This window comes from Botryllus schlosseri, chromosome 8 (genome assembly GCF_051294905.1).
Source record: "Botryllus schlosseri isolate E-star chromosome 8, Bs_hap1, whole genome shotgun sequence".
Lineage (NCBI taxonomy): Eukaryota > Metazoa > Chordata > Ascidiacea > Stolidobranchia > Styelidae > Botryllus > Botryllus schlosseri.
In genome coordinates, this window is record NC_137243.1 from 17,089,271 (window position 1) to 17,109,760 (window position 20,490).

General features: G+C 39.6%; 1 protein-coding gene across 4 annotated transcripts in view; it reads right to left on the bottom strand.

Annotated features, from left to right (window-relative positions):
- The window catches only part of LOC145445090 (E-selectin-like), a 33,768-nt gene that overhangs the window by 7,903 nt on the left and 5,375 nt on the right, over positions 1-20,490 (bottom strand). For 2 of the 4 annotated variants that reach the window (XM_080323216.1, XM_080323219.1), the window contains exons 3-10: positions 20,142-20,252; positions 17,112-17,223; positions 14,478-14,582; positions 10,361-10,594; positions 9,611-9,737; positions 3,915-4,024; positions 386-611; positions 160-329 (exon numbers count right to left, since the gene is read on the bottom strand). In XM_080323216.1, coding sequence (XP_080179342.1) covers positions 160-329; positions 386-611; positions 3,915-4,024; positions 9,611-9,737; positions 10,361-10,594; positions 14,478-14,582; positions 17,112-17,223; positions 20,142-20,252 — 1,195 coding nt within the window. The remainder of the gene's footprint in view (positions 1-159; positions 330-385; positions 612-3,914; positions 4,025-9,610; positions 9,738-10,360; positions 10,595-14,477; positions 14,583-17,111; positions 17,224-20,141; positions 20,253-20,490) is intronic. The other 2 variants (XM_080323217.1, XM_080323218.1) reach the window with 2 other exon arrangements.

Consider the following 20,490-nt stretch of genomic DNA (forward strand, 5'->3'; position numbering starts at 1 on the left):
GTAACCCAAACCCTAGACATATCTTAATTTAATCTAACTTTACACCTATAAGCTTGCTTCCTAAACATCAGCATTTGTCAGTAAAATTTGTTGCGATTTAAAGGAACGCTTGAACCGAACAAAACTTAAATTATTTACCATCCTCGTAACCTATTATACCTCTGGCGCAGTTTGGTGGAGCATTGGTCCAGGATGCTCTTGCGGACTCTTCCTCTCTCATACAAGTGGTCGTATCATCTCCGTCCAAACGAAATCCAGACCGACATCGAAACTCACAGACTGACTCCAAGTTATTTTCATTTGTGCATCCGACTTCACCATTTTCAATACTGTTGGCAACACATTTGTGAAACGAAAAGTTCGAAATTTTTTCATTAGCACTCACGTTGACATCGCCGGGCAGATTAAAGGCCTGCAGTCAGGAATGTCACCGGCCCAACCATTCTTTGTACAAGCTGTCTCGACGACTTGGTCAGGAATTGCCGTGCTATCGATTACCATAACCATATCCGACGGGCATGATATTTCACAAAAACTTCCAATATAGCTTTCATTGGTACACGATACAATTAAGTCGGGAGTCTCTCGCGGAAATCGGCAAACTGTTGGTTCTGTAATCACATGAGGTATGCTTAATTGGCAATTCTGACGGATGTAATGATCAGAGTTTGTCAGAGTAGTCAACGTTGGTATTCAAGTTATCAATATGATTATTATAGATATAAAGAGTGGAATGAGTGGCGGTTACCACAACTAACGGCCACGGGTAGAGACAAATTAACGCTGCAGAATATTGATAATGATATATCGCGAAAATATAACATACCACACAGGTAGACCTACAGCATAAAACGTAAAAATAGATTTTATAAAATTCTTCGCGTCGATCAAACATATTGAATCGGATACTCCAATGCTGGTGTATATCAATGAGTAGACTACGCATATCGATAGCTACATTCTTCGCCTCTGCATGGCGTCGTAAGCATTCTCTTCGATGGTGGTATTTCCTGCAATTTAGGGGATATTGCTATGCGGTTTCATCAATACCGCGTAGCCTATACGCACATTTGTGACTCTCATCCGATTTTGTTCCGATGGTAAACTAGTCTGCAATGTGCCCTTTTTAATCGCAGAACAATTCTAAATTCATTCTAAATTCCTTCTGATTTCTAGTTTCCTTCGTCGGACGTGGATCCTAACTCTTGTTTGAGCTTGTAGTCTGTCATGCACATGCACATGAACATCATGCTTCTTTGACATCGCGCCTTACGAGAGCAGAGGCAATCCCTTCGTAGCCTACAGCTGAAGAATTCACGTTACGTAGACCACTCTTCCTTGATTACCACGCACTAGCTATGTAGCTAAACAGACAGGTCCGCTCATCGCGGCTGCTTAATCATGGCTGTAGTACCCAAGTAACGGTAGAAGTAACACCGTAAATTTCTCGTCAATTACAATTACGTATCTATTTCCAACGAATGTCAAAACTACTTTAAATGGATGTAAATAAATCAAATGTTTGAAAAGCACTCACATAAGTAAAATTTAGGTGTTACCGATAATAATTTGTTCATAGAATCTCCGATATTACTTTCCGTGATACGGGGGCTGTTTCATGCGGTTCCTATACTAATTTCACGTATAACAGTGAAGCAACTTATCCTCAAATTACATTCTCCTTTTCAAAATCCAAATGCTCGAAAGCAAGTGGTTTTGCTAACATAATGATCGAGTAGAAGTGAAAGTATAGTCTTGAACCGGGGTTTTCAACCTTTTTTCGGCCGTGGCCCATTTTCCGGTTTGCAAACGTTTTATGTCCCACGTCTTATAGTCTTCGTTCTGTACAAGATATGGCTGGGATACTAAACTTGTAATGTCGGTAGTCGCAATGTGCCATGCTTCTGAAGATTACCAGCATACTGGGAAAGGGTAAATTAAAACAGACGGTTTTCATATCGACGTTACTATCGTTACCGGAATTTTTTGTACTTATATGTGACATGGCAATAAATTATTGCAACGTGTAATTTGATGGTGATATATTTATTAGCAATCGTGATGTTTGATAAACGACTCTTCCTTCATGTCGCATGCAACGTTATACTTTAATACTGCCAATTCGTTCGTTTGTAACAGATATTTGGAAAATTCAATTCTGTGATTGAGTCAATTCATGCGGCTCTTGCATTAAGGTATAGTGCAACCAGGGCCGTAACAGCACTTCGTCAGCCCCCCCCAAATACGTTGGTATTGGGCCCCCCATAGGGCGATAAACCGGACTTCTGGGGGTAGAGCTGAGTGAGGTGTCCTAGAAACTGTAGACCCCGTAAATAATAATTAAACATTTTCGGCGGGCGGACCAGTTGGTAAGACTTCGTTACATGATGTTATTTCGTGACCTCCTGTCTGTTACATCAACAAATATAGAATCGGGCAAACGTACCTAACTAACGCACACGATTTCAAATTGGTTTTTCTTCATTGGCGTATAATTTTTCCCTGCGGGATGGAATTCGTCTTTTGAGGTTCAGGTTGCCAAGACAAGAACATTCGGCGCCAGTCATTTAGGCGCCTAGGCTATGGACGATTAAAGCTATATGTATTTTGTATATATAACGAAGTTTTCGGTCAGCGTAAGGGCAGTCCTTTCCGGCCAAAGTTTTTACGCTGCCGATCGTTCTGGCACACTTCTTGGAGTCGCATGTAATATGTCCTAAATCGTTATATGTCTTGGTGCGTCATGTCGCGGTATTGGCCAACGCCGATATGTCCATTTCTAAAAATCTTGCGTGTTCTTTTCTTGCGGGAAGAGTACCAAATAATCATGATATTTGGCACCTTGAAATCACGCCTAGCGCCCCCTTCGAGCTCGCCCCCCCCCAATTGGGGGGTTTGGAGTGCGGCAGTTACGGTGCTGAGTACAATTATTTCGAATTCAAGGCCGGAAATATTTGGACCGACTCTACAGAATAATTCGCTTGCTAAATGAGCGATTTGTTGCGGTAGTGCCGTATATGTCCGCCGGAAGTTGCTAAATTGATCATAAATTGCAATTACGGATATTTTTAGGCAACAATATCATGAACTACCGCAGCACTGTTTACCTACATCTAATAAACTTTAGTCTGAGTTTGTTGAATACCTTTTTGAATGGCAAATATGCCACGTGACCCTGGCGGAATACTTGTTTACTTCAGCTTAGCTTGCACTTGTTATAAAATCGAAACTATTTTATCGTTATTGTTAGTCGTGGGTTCTCATCATGGGCGTAGCCAGGGGGACATACGCGTTCGTGCCCCTCTAATTTTAGACCTGTCGATTGTGACTCCCACGTGTCACTACGGACTACGCCTCATTTATCGGAGTCAACTGAAAAGCTTGTTGTATGTAGCTAACGAATAATTCGACAATATAAATATATGTTTTGTGGAAATAAACTGACAAAAACAACTAAACTTTCAATCATTCTGCAATTCTCCAAATAGCTCCGTGGTCCACCACGAAAATCTCCTGTGGCCCACCGGTTGAAAACCCCTGGTCTAGAAACATAACTGTCTGAGGAAGTTTAGTGTAAGTACGCAAAACCTATTTCAGAATTCCGAAAACGTTCATTACTGACCACCTCTCGTAACGTTCTGCAATCAGTATATAAACTATTTCGAGCCGTTGCCTATTCTTTTGAGAATAAAAGCTATTGTTACCGTGGGGGTTTCCCACTAACCTACTCCATGATTGGCTTCAGATCTTTTCTGTCAGCGTAAATATACATATGCAGGGTGCTAGTTATAAGCGTAGTAGTAGAAGCTGATTGTCATTTAGTGATTGGAGAGCCAATTGCTGCAACGCTACCGGTACGTTGAATGTGATGTTAAGCAAAATATGACAGCAATATATGGTATGATGTAGCAAACCTGAACATGTCGGAACTCTGCCCGACCATTTTCCAAACGTGAAGCCATCTTCGGACGTACATGTGATCTCGGAATTCCCGTCAAGTTCTCGAGGAGATGCGCAAAAATATCTGAAAATTATTGTTTTTGTTCATTTATTTCCCACTATAATGCATCTCATTAGTGAAGTATCCACTAAGACAGTGATTCTCAAACAGGGGTCAATGAAACCTCTAAATCTGTAAAATAATTGACAACCTAATTTCCAATTTCATTTTTAAATTAGGGAAAGCATGAGAGAGTTTCGCTTCATAATTGCTAAAACATTAGGACTCACATCATTAGAATGATCGTCTGAGATGAAATATCCTACTGTGTAAACCTGAAATTCATTTTCGCCTGTGATATACACAACCACTCTTCCAGAAGAGATCAGATGAGATACTAGATAGAAATGACTAGGCTGGACGTGATATCTTCAGTAGAAGTCAATTTTGGTGCAATATATATGTTGTGATCACACTAAAGGGTGTCGTCGGAAGAGTTAGGCATTTTGATATTACCTTCGCCACCAAGGGTTGCATTTAAAACAAACGGCGTTTTAAAACACTTTGAAACCTTTGAAAAAAATTGTGTTTTTAAAATTGTAAAATTATGCCACAATTGTGTAAATATACTTTCCAAAAACATGTTGTATGATCCTACGGACAATTAGCACCCGATTTAGCCGACGTAGATCGATATGGGAGGGTTGGAGCCCTCAAAATAGGCGGCTCAACAGTTATAGTACAGATAATTCGTCAAAGGAGATATGTTTACCCTATATTTTCAATTGTCAATGTCACTCCATTATGACGTCACAATAGAATATTCTTGGCGTCATTGCATAAAAAAAAAAAAGCACAATAAAAACATATGGTAAATTAGGGCCTTGTTTTAAACATGTTCGTTTTTAATTGATTTTCGTTTTAAATGCAACCCTATTTGCCACCAAATATCTTTGGGGAAATGGATTTTCCGCACTCGTTCATATCAAATCGAAAACGTGGAATTTCAAGACAATAAATACATGGCTGCAAAACTCGCTTCGAAATAACAAAAGTCTGCCTAATTTCTACCCTATGATGTTATTTTCAAGAAAAGTCATTTTGGGGCTGTTTATCACAAGCTTGCAGTTAATATTTGTGCAAGACAGGTGACGGTTGCACTATAATTGAGCTAATTTTGAGCGAAAAACTTGAGGGGGTCCCTGGGGATCCGTGACTGTCCAAAGGGGGCCCGCGGAGGCAAAAAGGTTGAGAATCACTGCCCTAAGACATTGTGCGATTGCATTTATGAGATGGCTACTATCAACGAATATGACTAATCAGCCTAGTAGCGTATGATGTTGATACATTCGTGTTTAATCCGTATCCGAAGTATTACGTAACCGCATCTTGCATCGTAAGTTTCGAAATTGCAAAATTTTGAATGCATCATAGGTCATATTTTTTCTCCGTCGTGAGTATTTGTCATTCGGGTTAGTAAGATTTGATATAAATAGCGCCGTGTTCGGTATGCTATGATGCAGATGTGATTTCGCAGTAGCCTACGTGTGGAGTTGAGCCTAACATTATATATTTGCGTGTTATCTGAAACTGTCCCACAGTGATTTATCTGACGGAAATCATTTATCGCCTTTAATGCCTAAAGGGCAGAAGCTTATAACCATATTCCAGGTCAAAATGAATTATTGTAGGCTATCGATTACACGGATTGTAAATAAACACGACTGTAGCGGACCCTCGTTGTCTAAACTTTATAAAAAATGAAACGTTTCCTCGGTCGTATCGGACTGAATGGACGATCGAAGATGTTTTATATCCGGGATCAAAAAATTGCTACGATACGGCATGTACGATTGGATTTTTAACAAAAAGTACTATGCGAAATTACTAAGCGATATTATTCGCCAAGCATGATGCCGTACGAAATTACGATATTTTATTGTACGGTACTTTGTACTGCATATTTGCAAATGATATATTATCTATATATTATGATCAGTCCCAATTGAAGATTTTTGACGCCATTGTTACAAGAAATGGACGTTTACTACGTGTGATCCGTCGTTTGTGTCATATTTTCTGTGTTAAAAACTGATGTGATGTGATTCGTTCGGTACATAAATTAACCAACCTGGCTGTATCAAATTCACTTCGCAATAAACACCCATCATTTTCTTCTGCTTTCGTAACAGTAATTTCGTTAGTAATTCGTACTTATGAGTTAAATCGGAATATCGGAAGTACTGATTATCGTCAACTAAATTCGAAATATGTGTTTCTGAGATAGGCCTACTATTGCGGGCGCAATCCTACCGGTATTCAAATGTTGGAATGTAAATGAAAACATCTGACAGCTCTGGGAAGACTGGTTTGCCGCGATACTCGACGTGATCTCTAATGAAATAATCAATATACTCGTTTTCACGAAATCGCCTCATACTTAAATCCCTTGTAAAGAAATAAACAAGATTTCAGCGTATTTGGATTCGTGATCATCGTACTGCTTAACAATTACTATTTCATGGAAACGTACTAGTATAATCTAGATTCTATACATTTATTTGAGCAATTACGATAAATCTTATCGTACACAACAGCATACACCAATTCCCTGCCAACGAATTGTAGCGCATAACTAAACATGGCTAAGGTAAAGTCTTCTTTTACTTACACGGTTAAGCAATGATATGCTGCCGAGCTTAGCGACACTGAGCATTTTGCAAAATATTAATAAAACCTGACTGACTGCAAGTCTTCAGATTGGGGTAGATATACCGCAAACAACATATTGATCCGTCCGACTTCAAAGAAAATTAAACGCGAAGGAAGACTACACATCAATGGTTCTTGGCTGAGGGGAACTCATCCCTAGGGAGACGTAAGCAAAGTTCCATGAGGTGAGCGGTGAACGCGAACGTGTAACTCATGACGTCACGTGACGCCATATTGCTAATTCCAACCCTACATTTCAGTGAAGTATGATAGCCTGTACAGTACACGGTACCGAGCGACGACTCGGGCCACATAATGCCACAATGCTGAAGTAGATATTGACGTTTGAAACGTCGCCAAATGTATCAACTGGGGCAATCAAATGATGCAATAATTCCATAAAATTTATATCTTCCGCCGCTTTACCAACAATTCCGACGAGGACTTCCAAGGGAATATAAGCTCACGCCGGGGCTCACGCCACGGGCGAGACCAGACGGTGTATTCGGTGTCTGAGTATTGATACTTTGATATTGAACAGAGTATAAAACAAGTTTCTGTACTTGCTACCGATATTACCCCATTAACAAAGTTATACAGCAGTAACCAACACCTCAATCGCACGGATTTGGATTTTATGATACAATAAACATATGAAGTCAAGATTGAGCCCGCACACCTGCTACATTTTTACATCTGACAACGATATCAATTTTATTGATTGGTTGAATAAGCATTATTCGCTGGCTACATGTAGTATATTTCGCTTTTAATGTTTATTCGCATACGGAAAGCTGGATATTTGGAGCAAACTTGTGTAACAATGCATGCAAGATTTATGAGATTGTCAAGGTGCATGCTCGTTTGGTGTTTTTTATACTCATGCCAGCCCCATGGATAGAGTGGCCCGCAGTTGAAATGCAATAAATTTCATAAAAGATGTAATAATGAAGTCAAAATTGGAATATATCAAAAGAGTTCACTGTGTAGAACCTACCAAGGTTCGTTTGTGAACGTGAGCCTCTAAATTTCTGAGGTTCACACACAGAACGAGAACGTGAACCTCACGTTCACACCATCCCTACATAAGTTTATTAGAAACAAAACGTGACGTAATCAATATCTTGTAATCACCACTTTTCACCTTTGTCGCCAAGAAAGACTTTGCACACCAAATTTGGCTTGGATTATCTTTTAGTTAGATCATGCGCTGCAATTAAACCCTGATGTAGGATGTCGTCGTTAGAAAGACGTAGGCCCATGTGCTATTTGTCATCAATACATCCGCTTTATGCATATTTTTATTTCAGAACTAACATAAAATGAATGAGTGAAGCGAAGTGTAGTTATTTTAGGTGTCTACCAGTGATGAGCGGACATTAATTTCTGAGAATCCGAATCCGTCAGTCAGCTCGAGACTCTATAATGAGCTATCGGTCCGAATCCGTCTCAACCAAAAATCCATGGGAATTCGACTAATGCCGTCCAGAATCCGAATCGAATAAGTTTTCCGAAGAATCCTATTTGTACATTGTGCAAGAACAGCTGATCTGCGAGTAGTTTTTACAAAGGCTAAGGTTAGGGTTAGCTGATATATATTTGCTTTGGCCTTTGGCAGAGCAACTTTAGAGTGCTACCAGCCCTATCAGAACGTGTTTACTGGCCATGTTTGGTTGTCGAGCTCACGATTTTTTCTTTTGACTTGAAATCGCATCAAGTCACGTCTGGTCAGAACTATCCAAATATATCCGAAGCAGTAGTTACAACTATCCGAAACAAAATCTGCAATAGAATCTGAATCTGCTCCGACTATATCAAAATTGTGCAACATCCGAGTCCGGCCGACGCTCATTACTGGTGTCTACGATAAAACGCTTAGGATTACTGTTATACATCCATCTCATAATGATATAGCTTCTGAGGCTTGATCATATCTAGATCGGCGATTGAAACTTTCGAAACCAATATACTTGCAACAGCATATATTGTTCCATAGGCTTAGAACTATAAATGAAGCACTTAATCTAGATTCCGTGACAGATGAATGTTCTAGGCGGGGCTCTTGTTGAAGATGCAGTGACAATCGTGGATAATATGGATAAACGGTTTCGCTTTCATGGAATTGGAATGCAGATCTGCGTGTTTCGGAGTAGTGGGAATATTAATATCTAAGTTCGTCGCCGGCAACTGAAGAAAATACCCTACATATCCATGGATTTTATGGCGAGATAACGGTGTTGTTGCACAATTAACACATGTACTGTACACTGTACAGTCACAACGGGACTGTTGCTATCAGTCTCGCAATTTCTGATTCTGGCTACACCCATAAGCGTGCACAAATGATGTCGTATACATCGCTGTGTTTACTTTAGATCTCCGATAAATTGCGTGTGCAAGGTTTGCGCTTACGCCTCAAAATATTAACGATTACTTCCGAATACAGTAAGCAAAATATACAAGGATTTTGACATTGAAATGTAAAAACGTTTCTATTAAACTGTGTAACTGAAACCTCCGTTTTCTCATAATGTGTTGTCAGCTGGTAAAGGGATCAAGCATTTTATAGTTGATAAGCCGAAAAGCAGCGAAAGAGTACAAAAATACGTCACACTATTTAGCAGATAAAGTCGCAGCGCAAAGCTTTGTTGCACTCGTAATCCCATGAACTTTCGGAATTATGGGCGAGGCCACCATTAATGTACATTTCATGATCTAATGGTGACTTCATGGCTGTGTATATAGTGCTATTCTTTTCGGCGACGTTCACGTTCACCTGACGCACGCGCCTTTGACCAACTAATAACATGAAACTTGCGGACAATAGAAATGAATTGATTGACGCAAACAAACAGGTACATAACAAACTGCCCAAGTTCATTGAATATGAACATTGAATAATAATTGACAGCCTATCACTTCCAAAACATGAGGTTTGGAAATAAAACATAATCTTACCTGCATATGCTACCGAGTCGATTTCCATTTGTGCACTCAGCCTCTAAATGAGGTACTCTGCTGGGCAGGCGTTTACAAACCACTCTCAGGCAGAACGGGGGTTTGTCAGACCATGTACGAAAATGTCCTGTAAGGAAGTATACGAATGATCCTAATGCACTTACTCATACTGCGTTATAATCACTATAGCACATGATACATACGAAATGCGCGGTACAGATGCCACGGGCCACAATCCATATATATAGCAAGTTGCAATCCATTAGCAGCTAAGCGCACGCACATTTGCAACGGCCTAGATTTTGCCCCAGGGTATATGGTTGCTAATTTACAAACAGCTCGTGGCTTAATTGAATTCTGCAAGCCGTGATACATCATGCTACTGTAATAAATGTTGGGGTAAGTATAGTTTTCCGAAATATATATGATTTGGACTAAAGAATTTAACCTCCCACTACAAAAATATTAAACATTGCGATCGCCTCGACATATAGTTTTAGCTTCACTACCAGGACTGACCATTACATTAAATTCTGCGATTTTCTCCAAGCCTACGAATAGAGCTTGTGTTATGTACCTTTATCCTTTTACACTTCCGCTGGGCTGTTGGATGTGTCGGGAGTTCGCCCTATGTTTTAATCGACACAAATATTGTTGGTGTTTATTAAACAATAAATGTGGTGTGCCATAATCAATGGTGCAGTACAAAGCTGATGACACATATAATAATATTTACGCGACTCATTTTACCCGCGTACTGACCGCATGTTACGAACGAAGCTCCAATCAGTTTGTATCCGGCGTCGCAAGTGAACCTACAAATGCTGTCGATGCTGTTGCCTTTATCACAAGACACTGATCCACCAATGGGAGGTATTGCTTCTTGACAAGTGACAGGCTCGCAAACAGGTGTCTTCGATGACCATTCAGCTCCGCTGGTAGTCGGTAGGCATGTGGTTTTCGCTTCGCCGACAAGGTGAAAATCTAAATAATACATTCATCAAGAATCGGAAATAAATAGTTCGAAACTGGGCAGTGGGCACGTTCGCACCCATATGTATACATAATGTACATCGTACATTGCATATGCAGAACATCGGAATGTTACACCTCTTACAATTGCAATATATAAATCAGATTTGCATCCTGCAGACACTCTATATCAGTGGTTTTCAAACTTTTTTAGACACGCCCCCTTGATGATAGCGGGAAATTTCCCGCCCCTCATCGTCATATCTAAATGTATATGGCACAACCCATAGCACAACTACACGCATTCATCAGTTACACTTCATTCAGGGACATCTCATGTTTAGTCATAGTGCAAGGTTCGGTATGAGTCAAAATCTAGCATCAGTGTGTGAATGATACGAAGGAACCAAACAGCCTTAAAAAACGAGTGATGATTAAATTTTAGTTGCGTCTAAGATAGTCACGGGAAGCACCTCAAAAGCAATAGCATATCCGAGACCACCTTGGCACATCAGTACGAATTGTTGCCTCGAGCTACGCGGCAAATCGTGTAGATGGGATCCAGTAACGTTAAACAGAGCGCTATTCATTCAGTAGCAACATCTCGAATTTCCTCTGGAATGCATGCGTCTTATTTGTGAAGTGCGCACAGGAGCCTACGATACTTCAGTTAAATTTTCTGCACTTCAGGATGATACTTCTATGTTTTGTCGAAAATACCGAGCACGCGTTTAAGTTAAGAGTTGATACCTGAAAATCTCGAAATATAACGAGTTCGTAGCATTTTTCAAGACATTCACCACAATTGGACATTGAAATTTACCGTCAGTACTTTACTCATTGCCGTTACTTGCACAACCGCACCGAGGACATGGCATCTATTACGGGGGATAGTTAGGTGGCGAGATAGCGTATAGTGGTATAATCCACAGCTGCAACACCAATGGGTTGCGGGTTCGAGGTCAACCGAGGTCGACTTCGGAATTTTTACCTAGGCACCTCCTTGCCATCTCATCCTGTAAGGGTGTCTTATAAAACCTATAAAGCAGGGGTGGGCAAACTTTTAAGCTCACGGGCTGCATTCAATATCTGAAACCATTCGCGGGCCACAGTATATAAAATTGGGATTATAAACCAAAACGCAATATTGATATTTGATTATTATAGTGAGGACATGGAGATAATATATGTGCTTACTTAAAACAAGCCAAGCATTGCTTTGATGATATCGTACATGGGTCAGAAACATATAGTGGCAAGATTTCATAGGCTGGCGGACCTCAATAACCAATTCGTCAAAACTATAGAGATGAAAGTCGGTTGGCCCGATTCTTAGAACAGGATTGAAATTCAAGTCTGTGAGCAGCGATCTGTTCATAGATTTACTAATTCCACTTTAGGTTCAGTTCCAGGACACACAATGCTGACAGCATCATAACCATGTTAGCTTCAAACGCGCTTCTACTATGTGTAGATATAATGTAAATACCCCAATTCTACGCATACAGATAACGAATCTACCTAAGACACGCCCGAATCGTTTTTTATGAGCACAACACTGAAGTAAATAAAAATGGAGTGGCCGAACTTTTTAAGACACCCCCCCCCCCCATGACGGCGAAAAATTTCTTCAGTTAAGCTCAGCTTCGCGCCCCCTTCAGATGCTCTCACGCCCACCAGTTTGAGAACCACTGTCTTAGAATTATCATGGTGAAATTTACTAAGAAAAAGTTAATCAAGTCTCTGCATTAATTCGATTTTAGTACGCATTTTACCAATATTTTTAAATAGTTTCTTTAGACTCTCGCGGGCCGCACAGAATGGTGTTGCGGGCCGTAGTTTGCCCACCCCTGCTATAAAGCCTGTAAAAGTACATTGAACGCGCTCTTATTGGAAATTTCATGCTGGTGACGTTATTTCCTATTCTCTAATAGTTGCTGACGATTACCCCTGACGAGTGTCAGCCGAAAATATTCGGGTACATTTCAATATGAATGTACTATTCAATTGTATACTTTAATAAAGTGTTTTTCAGTTAAGACAATGTAATAGTCAGTTCACGACAATGCCAGAAATAGATTTAATACTCCAACCACGAGGTTGAGGGGTGGAGAATGTCATTCGTACGGCATTGAAATTTCGATTAGTTAGTTTTTGCGCTTATGACCGAGAATTGGTGTTAACAGATGCTTTCAAACGAAAGACTGCTTGAGCGATAGCGTTATGATTGGGGTTTATAATAGTGTTAGTGAAGAAATTCTAGCTTTCTTAGCAATAGACGATGTACACTGGACATGCGAACAAGCTTTACCCCTAGCAAAGAGAATGTATATTTCCCATGGTTGTAACCGAGTCACAAGGTTCCGAGTCACAAGTCAACCTCACTTTTATAGTTTTGACTCGAGTCAAGTTAAGTCATTTTCAATTCAACTCGGATTCCATTCCGTGGTGAAGTCAGTGAGTAGTAGTGCGGAGCATGGACCGGAGCCGATCGGATTTTTTCAATTTTGGCCGGACCGGATCGGAGCCGGTCAGTACTTTTTCTGATACGGCCGGAGCCGGATCGGAGCTGAATCAGTACTTTTTTGATAAGGCCAGAATCTTTATGGATAAGCATGACATTTGTATCTAAATAACTACCAACCAACAACACCCAAGTAACCGCCAAGCCAGTGCGAAAAGAAACGAGCCATATTTTAATATTATCGGAACCACCGTACCGTGTTGGGCCGGATTTCCGGCAGGACTTCTTTTTTATTTTTGACCGGAGCCGGATTGGAGCCGGATCAGTACTTTTTCCTGATATGGCTCAAGCCGGATCGGAGCCGGACCAGAGAATTTGTCGATCTGCTCCGCACTAGTGAGTAGAGGGTCGAGTCCGAGTCATGGTGTTGTGGCTCGAGACCGAGTCTAAGTCACTGCGTTCACTGCTCATTGTTGAGTTCAATCCGGTTCAACCTGCTTTTTTTCAATTATGCTGTTGCTTGTAGATTCATGGTGTTTGTCGACTACTATAGTCATTTACACCAGGCCAATGGTCATCATTTTTATTCCGTAGCTGCCGACTTGTAGCACGACCCACTTCGGGGCTTTTTATAAGACATCGCTTACATGGATGAGAGGGCGAGGAGGAGCCTAGATATACCTTCAACGCTTAGGTAGGAATTCTGGCGTCGACCTCGGTCGGACTGGAACCATGCAGCCAACCATTGGTGTTGCAGATGTAGATTATAACACTATGCAATCTCGCCACGTCTTTAACTCTGCTAGAGCGATATACAATGGATCGCATTCATAATATCGTAATTGTCTTTAGTCCCAACAATTTTTGCCCTGTTCTACAAGTATCAGGACTGATAGACAAATATCAATCATGTGATGACTTTATCATTTTGCGAAGTTACGATGAAATGTCTGTCTTTGCCGTCATATAGTCTCGACTCACATGACTTGGTTCGAGTTAAATCGAGTCGTGTCAGTTTATGCATTTGAAAAATTGACTCGAGTCAAGTCGAGTCACCAAAAATGCATTGTATTCTACCCCTGTACCACTACTAATATATGGGTGCGAATCTTCACCCATGGCCCACGAAACCAGAACATACCACAGACTTATACCGCGTTATAAATCGAGTACAACATTTTAATCCAAATTATGCATACACGTGGGAACGTAGGAAGGTATTTGTACGTAGACAGGTATGTACGTATGTAGGATTTAGGACCGGTAATTCTGAATTAGGTTCTGCTTTCCGGTGCCCTATGGGTGAGAATACCTACTCTTTTCGCTGAGAGTGCGCGGTATCTCATAAAATCGTAATGAAGACCTCGCCAAAGCTCGTAATTGCACGGCAAACATGTAAATAGCGGATTTTCGATTGTAATATATATTTACCTTTGTAGCATCGATAAAAACATTTCGTTCCAATTAAACTTTTCTCGTTTTGACATCGAATGAATCCGTTTTCCAGAGGTGAAAGCTCTTCGCATCGCAGTTGGGCTGAAATCACGCATAACACAAAATCGTATCTTGTAAAATGAATTTGTCTATACGCCAGGGTGGGCAGACTTGTTGTCTCGCGGCGGCATTCATCATTTGAATCCATTCGTGGGCCGCACTATATAAAATTGGGATACTAAGCTAAAATCCAATATTGATATTTTATTATATTGACTGACGACATGGAAATATATGTATTTGTATATTTAGAATTTGTATATTTATGACAGCATCATAACCATGTTATCTTTAACTATACGCTTCTACAATATATAAATAGCATAAATATAAACGCCTCTCCGCATAGAAATAACGAATCTATTTAACACACTCGCGAATAGGTTTTTCCAAGTAGACCACTGAAAGTAATAAACTTGCTCGTATTGCCAATCTAAAATCACACTCGATGTTCGAATGAAGTCATTTACGTTTCACTTTCTGTGATTTTTAGCAATTGAAACCTTTCAAAATACATTGGCCTCGAGGTCGGGCTATCGAGTGATCAATGGAATAAAAAATACTATGGTACGAATCAGAGTTGGATCAATTACATTATATTAATTCAATTACAATTACAATTACTTCCTTGCATGCTTCAATTACATTAAAATGACAATTACTCAATGCTAAAAATATCAAATTACAATTACAATTATAATTACTTTTAAGCATGTAAATAATTACAATTATAATTACAATTACAATTACTTTTAAACAGGTAATTGATTCAGTAAAGAGGTGTTCTTTTACGGCCGTAGCGACGTAATTAGCAACAATCTCAAGCTATTCATGTTTCATTCCTGATATGTAGAATACCCTTTAATTAAAAAAACTCGAACGTATTCGAACTATTCCTAATCATGAGTACTGAAAACTACAAGGACAGAAAAATGTTTCAAGCGACTGTTAAGAACCAAAGGTTTGAGCGACTGACCTCGAATAGGCTACAGGACAGTCAATGAAATGTAATCAAACGATTAGGCTACTCAGAGCTGAGTTACGATAATGAAATGTAATTGGTAAGGCGTCAGCGATAAGGATGATAACGATAAGGTGCGTAAAATTAAAATAAATGCAAGAGGAAAGAACCTCCTGATAACTAAGAATTACAATATTTTGGATAAGATTGGAGGTAAGATTGGGATAACATTTCTACGAATGCGTGATCAAGTTTGATGAAGCCTTAGTTGGGAACTTGAATTTTTTTCGCTATTGTTGCAACAAGCCTCGGTACTGGTCAGAGATGAAAAAAACTTTGACCGTTGTGTAGGAAATGGTTCAGCACAGGTTTCAGAAGAGTTTATTTGCTATTCATCCATTTTTGAAATATTATGATATAGTTTAGCCCACTGGCTCTCTAACTTTTTTTAGACACGCCCCCCTTTATGACATTCGTGCCCCCCGTATCGTCATAGCACACAATGAAACCAGAAAGTTAGCAATACTTAGATATAGTTCGATGGTATGGAAGGTTATGACTGTTGATGAGAGAATTCTCCAATACGTTATTCAGACTATACACCGAGCAATAACCATAAAACGGAGGTGAATCGGGCCAAGCGCGGAAAAGATTTCACTTCACTGGAGCGTCGCGCTTCGTTCAGATGCTTTCACGCCGACCAAGGGGCCACGCCCCCAGTTTGAGAACCACTGACGAAGGGGGCGATAGGGGGGCGAAAATGGACAAAGGGGGCGACAGGGGGCGAAAATAGCGAAGGGGGCGATAGGGGGGCGATGCCGCGTCAAAACGGCTATATTGGGGTCAAGTCGGAGAAATGACCTTTTTTTTTTTAGTCAACCCTCGAAAATTTAGTTGCAAAAGTGTAAAATTCGACATCGAGCCGATAAGTTGACCTTTTTTTTCTTTCTGGTCAACCTGGCGGTGATTATAGTTTGTATGCCCATTTTTCGGTTCACAAAATTTGGGGGGCGATGATCGGTGTGGAGCTTGAAAAGGGGGCGATGGGTCGAAAAAGGTTGGGAACCACTGGTTAGCGTGACTGAATTATCTAGTTATAACGCAGCACGCATATAACACCGATGTAAATAGGCTAATTATTACATGTGGTGACTGTTTACTAGGGCCTTAATGCCCCTCGTCGTCGTCATCCTGGTTCGTACCGGATTTTCACTGGTGCGACGAATAAATGATTGATTAAATGATTATTTTATGTTGTGATTGTCAGGATTCCATGAAAATGTAATGGAGATTGTAATTAAGCAAAATTTTGATCAAATTACAATTACAATTACAATTACACAAAATAGAAATGCTTCAATTACAATTACAATTACAATTACATGAGAAAATGTAATAATTACATTCAGCTCAATTACAAATTACAATTGAACCAACTCTGGTAGGAATAGGCAATTACTTATTATAAGCATGTTGAAGTTTGATTTTTAGTACGCATTTGATCAAGTTTTTACAACGTTTCTAGAGTCTGTCACGGTACGCCCAAAACGGTCTGGCGGGCCACATGAGACCCGTGGGCCATCTTCTGCCCACCCCTGATTTATACTTACTATCGAGGCAGTGAATACTTTGTCGGTTACAATTATCTGTACTACAGCAACACCAGCAGGCATCTGTGACTCCTGCGCTCTGGCAGTTGTAGGAATCAGAAAGCAATTCATTCTGAAAGTAATACATTGCAGAGTTAGTCAGTAATATGACATTTACAGTAAATCACCGCGCTTTGTACACAAGAATATAGTAGCGCAATTAATCTCTATCACCATGATAATCACTAGAGATAACATTTACTGGATAATAAAACTTAATGCTGGTCTATCCTACCAATAAACTTCGCTCATTGATGCAACAAGTAAAGGTGTACGGCAAATATTCTACATTCGACATGGCAGTAGTGTGACTGTATAGCAGGAAAGCAGTAATCGCATAATTATCTGATCAAATCGCTATAAACAAACCTTTGTACATACAGCAACCCAAAATATACGGACTACCAAATGCTCCACAACGACTCAACTGACAACAATTGTCATTATAAATATGTAAATTAGTCAGAGATAAATTGTAGATACAAGGCCTCTTACGTGACTCGTTGCACAGGCTATTTGTAGTCTCGATGAATGAATGGATTATAAACATTATATTCTGTACCACTATATTCTCTACCTACAGTATTAGCCGCTAATGTTTTGGAATCACATCATGACGTGTATAGTTCCAACTTTTGACATATATTGCTTCCGTCCTTAATGATATATTATATATTCGTCGAAGACCTTAGTTAGGGAAAATGATATGGCTGAATATTCAAAGAGTGAATCGTGGCCTACGATACGTGTGAACACAAGTTCAGCTATTATGTTCTATACACTCATTTTCTTTAGTCGTTACAGAAGAACGTGAATAAGAAACTGTTGATGTGTTTATTCGAATCCTTGTTAAATGCTAATGTGCCAATACTAGGGTTGCATTTAATATAAAAATCTATTTAAAACAGACATGCTTAAAACAATACCCTTGTTTAAAACATGTTTTTTCAAAATCCATGACGTCACTGATAGTCAATTATGACGTCATAGTGTATGGACAATGACAATTGAAAATATATGGTAAATATAGCTCCTTTGACGAAATATCTACGTACTACAGCTGTTGAACCGACTATTTTGAGGGTTCCAACCATTCCATATCGTATACGTCCGCTATATCCAGTGGTAATCGTCCGCAGGCACATACAACATGATTTTTGGACAGTATTTACACAATTATGGCATAATTATACAACTTAAAAACACCATTTTGTTTTTTTAAAAGGCCTTTGTTTAAAACACTGTTTAAAGCATGTTTTAAATAAAGCGTTTTAAACAACCATTTGTTTAAATGTAACCCTAGTAAATAGGTAACCCAGGAATATCGATCTTCTATTGTTTAGAATGAATAAATGATGAGACTTAGTAGTGTGGATGTAAAGGTTCAGTAGGATCAGCTAAAGTATTCATGAACGTTTAGGATAGAGACTTTAACAATCTTGCCATTCCTCTGTATCAATAAGGTGATATTGTGTAATTAAATATATTCGTATGGAATCCCGTCGAGCTAATGCCGCCGAAACTATAGACAGGTGTGCGAACCTATTAGTCACGGTAATAACGCCGGATTTAAAGTCGCATTCCCTAACTGACCGAATGCAAGTAACCGCCAATTTATTGTGACGGATAAATGTTTGGCCATTTACGTTTAAATATTTTTCTTTAGATGAATATTCCACCACAATGTCTATCATGGGCTCACATAACTCGTCATCCCAGTACTAATAGTAACAGGTATAATAGTTTAGTACCGATACGTTATAAAAACGGTTAATTAGCAGTCCATTTCACAATTATTGCAAACTCATGTGCAACTATCGCCATTCAGGATAGATATCATTATGTAAGCAATCCGTACCGGACTGTGTTCGCAAGGGATATAGTATGTGTGAGTTTGTGGTAATGGTATGCATAAAGTAGAGTGTTGAAATAGCCCTTCTATTAAAATGTTGACTGTAGGTTGTCACCGGCGCCCTTAGTATCGATGGAAAAAATATAAGGAGCTTTGTTTGTTATATAGTAGTCAATCCACATTTCTGAAGTGCCGAGTCAAGTCAAGTCATTTTTGCAAAGTGACTCGAGTCAAGTCAAGTCATTCGAAAAAGTTAACTCGAGTCTGACTCGAGTCAACTCGCGAATCGAGTTATCCCAACACTGTTATGTCGTTGATATTTCGAAAATTGATATGTCTCACATTATAATTCTTACTTGAAGTAGTTTTGACATGTTTTGGAAATTGCGACAGCTATGTTATACTTATATACTGTAGTAGGAAGGATGGCTGGTTTGTCCACCTTTGGTTATTATAAGTTACCGTTAGACATACGAAACATTCGGAATTTAACACAAATCAAATAAATTAAACTATATTTTTGATTCGAAATGCTCTTTTATCTGTGCGGAGACATTCAGCATGTTAGCCAAGACAACGAAATTTCTGAGAATTTAGTCTGTATCCAATCCACAAGTGGTGTACAAGCATGCACTTGCAATAAGGGTCATATGATAGACACTGTGCTTAACGGAGTTTTTTCAATGTTTCAATAGGGGAACCGTTACGCTAGTCTACGAGCCTATGGGGAGCCACAATTTTTTCGCTGATTCACAGAACAAAAATCCGCCACAGTGACGTGGCATGGTTCGGTCGAAACGTAAATTGAAATGCAAATGCAATTGAGCTAATTAATATTTGAGATCTTTAATTCAAGATGACAAGGTTTAGATTTTGAACCCCAATCTCCCCTGGGCAGGCCACTGCACACGACGTTCCACCATAGCAGTCACAATTCGACAACGGATGACGCCTAATTGCCTATATAAGCCAATGATGGTCAAGACAGGCATGTTGTCACGAATTATGTTACTTCCCGAAATGGCTTAATATCACTGTTATAATTTTTCAGTGATGGACTCTAGTGCTTCAAATGCAGATGTTTGCGCTACAGCAAAATGCCTTGTGACGTTACGTTTATTAGTTGGATATTAACTTACATGACTAACCTGTCTCATTTGCGTGTCACATCCTCTACCTTGTTTACACCCTTTTGTTATCCGTAAGTATCGACTGTTTGCAATGAAACGAAGTTCGTTTTGACATTGATTCTGTAATGAAAAAAAGCCATCTTAATAACGCAGCATGCGCCCATCGCGTAAATAACATTAGAGAATATGGGGAAGGGTACAGATTATTGGCAATTTACCAGAACTTTGTCCTTTGACTACTCGCAAACTATATGGCGTAGTCTAAACTCTGACGTATCAGTATAATGCTCTTCAAGCAGGCGCATACTGTTTATAAATTGCAGAGAATGGAAGTAGTATATACATATGCAAACTGGAC